Here is a 3,685-nt window from a genome sequence, read left to right on the forward strand (position 1 = left end):
GTCTGGACTTGCCATGGCAACAGCACTGCCGTCAGACTGTGCTTTACTGCATCTAGTCTTTCTTGAGATTCTAGGGGACGACAGTAGAGCTCAAGTGAGAATTAGCAACTGAATGAAAACGCATTTCAAATGAAAACACAAAATATAATGAATACAAACATACCTTGTCTGTTTGCCTTGGGGAAATATTGATGGAACGAAATCGGCGCTGTTGTAGTCCATAGAAGGTTCTCCTGGTTGGAAAAGAAAGATGGTGATTAGTGAATGGACTGGCTAGCAAACTTATCTGACTTAGGTTATGTTATCTTGGCTTGCTAAATTATGTCAAAATCATCCTTAAGTATCTAGAATTGATTGTATAGGTCAATGTAGTTCATTATAGAAGATTTGGACATGAAGCAACAAAATAAACAAAAAAAAAGGATAATATCTGCTAAGAAGTTGCTAAGAAGTTCACATTTGGAAACAGTGACATGGTAAACGAAACCAAAACATTTAATTGCTTGTCCTTTGCAGGGTATGGAAACCAATATGTAATTTTGTAATTTTTGTGAATTATTCCTTCAAAGCTAGAATCCTTAGTTGAATGATATATATACCCACTGATTAGTTTTTTACATTTTATTTTACTCCTTTTTTCTCCCCAATTTCATGGTATCCAACTGGTAGTAGTTACAGTCTTGTCTCATCGCTGCAGCTCCCGTAAGGACTCCGGAGAGGTGAAGGTCGAGAGCACTCAGTGGTTCAGTACATTTCTCCAGCCCCATACCCTAACTTTTTAGCTAAACAAAGACGGGTAATTGCGCTGTTATTTTTATTGATTCCGTAATTTTATCTTTCACTAGCAAACGTATTAGAATTTGCTAATTAGCCCAAGCATACTTACCAAAGATGAAATGAGCTCCACACAAGCTATAATCACCCCTCAGACCATCAGGGCCCCAATCCACCCGTTTTATGGCTTTCAGCCACAACCGTCTTCTATTCTTTTGGAAGGGATGAGATCCTCTTGGTATAGTGAAGAATCTCCATCCTTGACCAGCTCGATTAGCACAATTCACCGCACAGCAGTTTCTCATTGTAGTTGCGAACTACAGTAGCTAAGAAGTACCAAAATATATGTTATGGTATGTATTTAGTTCGGTCGAGCTAGAGGCTTCGTGATGGGACTCGTGATACCGGAGCGCCGATACTCCAATGAAGTTTTCAAAGCACTAGTTACTGATTCGACCACTGGTATAAATTCAAGAATTGGACACTTGCGTCCAAGATGTTCGACCGTTGTTTTCAAGGTAATCAGATGAAGAGGCGAAGCGAGAGGATTTACTCCGCCCAAAATGTGTCCACGTGAGTTAAACCATTTTTTTTTTGTAAGGAGGTGAATGAGAGTTTGTCGAATTACGTGAGGTTTATTTGATTGACTAGAAGTGTCGTAATGTTTAGGCTTTGTTTTACATACACTCAGTGGCCAGGCCAATTTATTTAGTACATCAACCTGTTGACGAAAATGGATCACTCCAACAGACCGCGAGTCTTCTTCTATGGTATATTGGCGTGTGCACCATTTAGTGTACCTCCCTCTTCTGTGTGGATGGAAACAGGAAACACGGAACAAACTAACAAAAACTAACAAAACTACCTACAAAAAATTAAGTAAACTAAGTCAAACAAATGCTATGTTAAAAACAAAACAGATCTGATCCCTACACAGTACCAAAAACCTTTCTGCCTCAGCCACAATAATATCCAGTTTCTTTGACTTTGAGACTTGAGTTTAGAACTGTGGCAATGAACACAAAATCCTCATTTTTAACACACATGGTTTATCTTATGACTGGCAGCTAACATTTACTACAGGCACGACATCCATACAACACCATGTCTTTACTAGCATCACTTGTTTTCTCAACACTTTTAATCACCTCCACATATATTATTATTATATAGGAGATTCGATTGACCACTTAGGTTTTTCCACCACAATCTGCTTCACCCTTACAGGGCTCTTGGGATCATAATCTCCACCTCAATCTCCTTCACCCTTACAGGGCTCTTGGGATCATAATCCCCACCACAATCTACTTCACCCTTACAGGGCTCTTGGGATCATAATCTCCACCTCAATCTCCTTCACCCTTACAGGGCTCTTGGGATCATAATCCCCACCTCAATCTCCTTCACCCTTACAGGGCTCCTGGGATCATAATCCCCACCACAATCTCCTTCACCCTTACAGGGCTCTTGATCATAATCCCGACTACAATCAGCATCCACTTCCGCCATCTCTCAGAGACTGTCATGCTTCTACACACCTCTCTTCAGTATAATCCATCCGTCTGCACACACTTGGAACAATCAATCAATCAAATGTATTTATAAAGCTCTTTTTTTACATCATCTGATGCCACAAAGTGCTGTACAGAAACCCAGCCTAAAACCCCAAACAGCAAGCAATACAGATGTAAAAACCAAAAAGCCAAATTCTTAATTTATTTTACACTGCAGTGGTTTGGGGCCAAAAGCTCTTTCGGCGTATCTTAAATAACCAAGCTCCACATACGTTGGTACTGTAGGTGCTCTTCATTGGTTTGGGGCCAAAAGCTCTTTCGGCGTATCTTAAATAACCAAGCTCCACATACGTTGGTACTGTAGATGCTCTTAATTTTTTTTAAACAGGACCCACAGACTTTTTCTATCCATTGACCTAGCAGGTCAGACGCTGGGCACCAACCACACCAGGAAGTCTCTTTCGGTGTTCAACCTGAACCTCTGTCTGAGATGTCTCCTTTGATGGGTACACTGCACTGAAGTTCAAAGCACAATACTTCTGTTGTCCGGATTCTTTTGAGACCAACTGCAATCTTCCTCTGTTATTCATAAAAACAATGAATAAAATAAGACCACACCTGGTCACTCAGACTCCTTGTTTTTCCCAGCACATATATTCACAATTTGACACCTCAGACGGGTCTCCTACATATGCATCCTTATTCAACAAACGCATCCCAACATGAAACGATGAATTATCGTTCATACACGTATCCTCCACTCCAATTTTAGACCATTTCCTTTCTGTTAGATTTTCGGACACTAATGTTGTCCATTCAGAACATTCATCTTCACCAACTTTGCTCGACACGCTGCTTGATTCCAACTCCGCCTCCACTTCCTCCATCTCTCAGAGAGTGAGGCATGTGGCCATGGCTTGCTATATAAAGCAGGCAGACAGGCATCGAGGCATTCAGTTACTGTTCGATTGAGCGTTAGAATGGGCAGAACGAGTGACCTAAGAGACTTTGAGCGTGGTATGATCGTCGATGCCAGGCACGACGGATCCATTATGTCTAGGGTTTAACAGAGAATGGCGCGGCAAAGAAAAAACAGGAGAATGTCAAGAATCGTGTAATCTAACAGGCGGGCCACAAACAGTCAAATAATGGTGCGGTACAACAGTGGTGTGCAGAATGGCACCTCAGAATGCACAACTCATCACACCTTGTCACGGATGGGCTATTGCAGCAGACACCGAAAATAAGGTTTGAGGTTAACAGGCTTAGGATGTTTAATGAGATAATATCAGTCAGTTAACATGACTTTGATGAATCACAAAGCATCTGTAAATAAATTCATTAAAAATCCTACAATGTGATTTTCTGGAGAAAAAAATTATCATTTTGTCTGTCAT

At 40.9% G+C, this 3,685-nt stretch overlaps 1 protein-coding gene across 1 annotated transcript in view; it reads right to left on the reverse strand.

Moving 5' to 3' along the window:
- LOC124006897 overlaps window positions 1-1,399 on the reverse strand; it is a 14,439-nt gene extending 13,040 nt beyond the window's left edge. The window contains exons 1-3 of the mRNA XM_046317085.1: window positions 887-1,399; window positions 164-233; window positions 1-70 (exon numbers count right to left, since the gene is read on the reverse strand). The exon at window positions 1-70 is cut by the window's left edge and continues 34 nt beyond it. Coding sequence (XP_046173041.1) covers window positions 1-70; window positions 164-233; window positions 887-1,079 — 333 coding nt within the window. The 5' untranslated portion in view covers window positions 1,080-1,399. The remainder of the gene's footprint in view (window positions 71-163; window positions 234-886) is intronic.
- Between the last annotated feature and the right edge of the window lie 2,286 nt (window positions 1,400-3,685).

The sequence above is a fragment of the Oncorhynchus gorbuscha genome, linkage group LG20 (assembly GCF_021184085.1).
Source record: "Oncorhynchus gorbuscha isolate QuinsamMale2020 ecotype Even-year linkage group LG20, OgorEven_v1.0, whole genome shotgun sequence".
Classification (NCBI taxonomy): domain Eukaryota; kingdom Metazoa; phylum Chordata; class Actinopteri; order Salmoniformes; family Salmonidae; genus Oncorhynchus; species Oncorhynchus gorbuscha.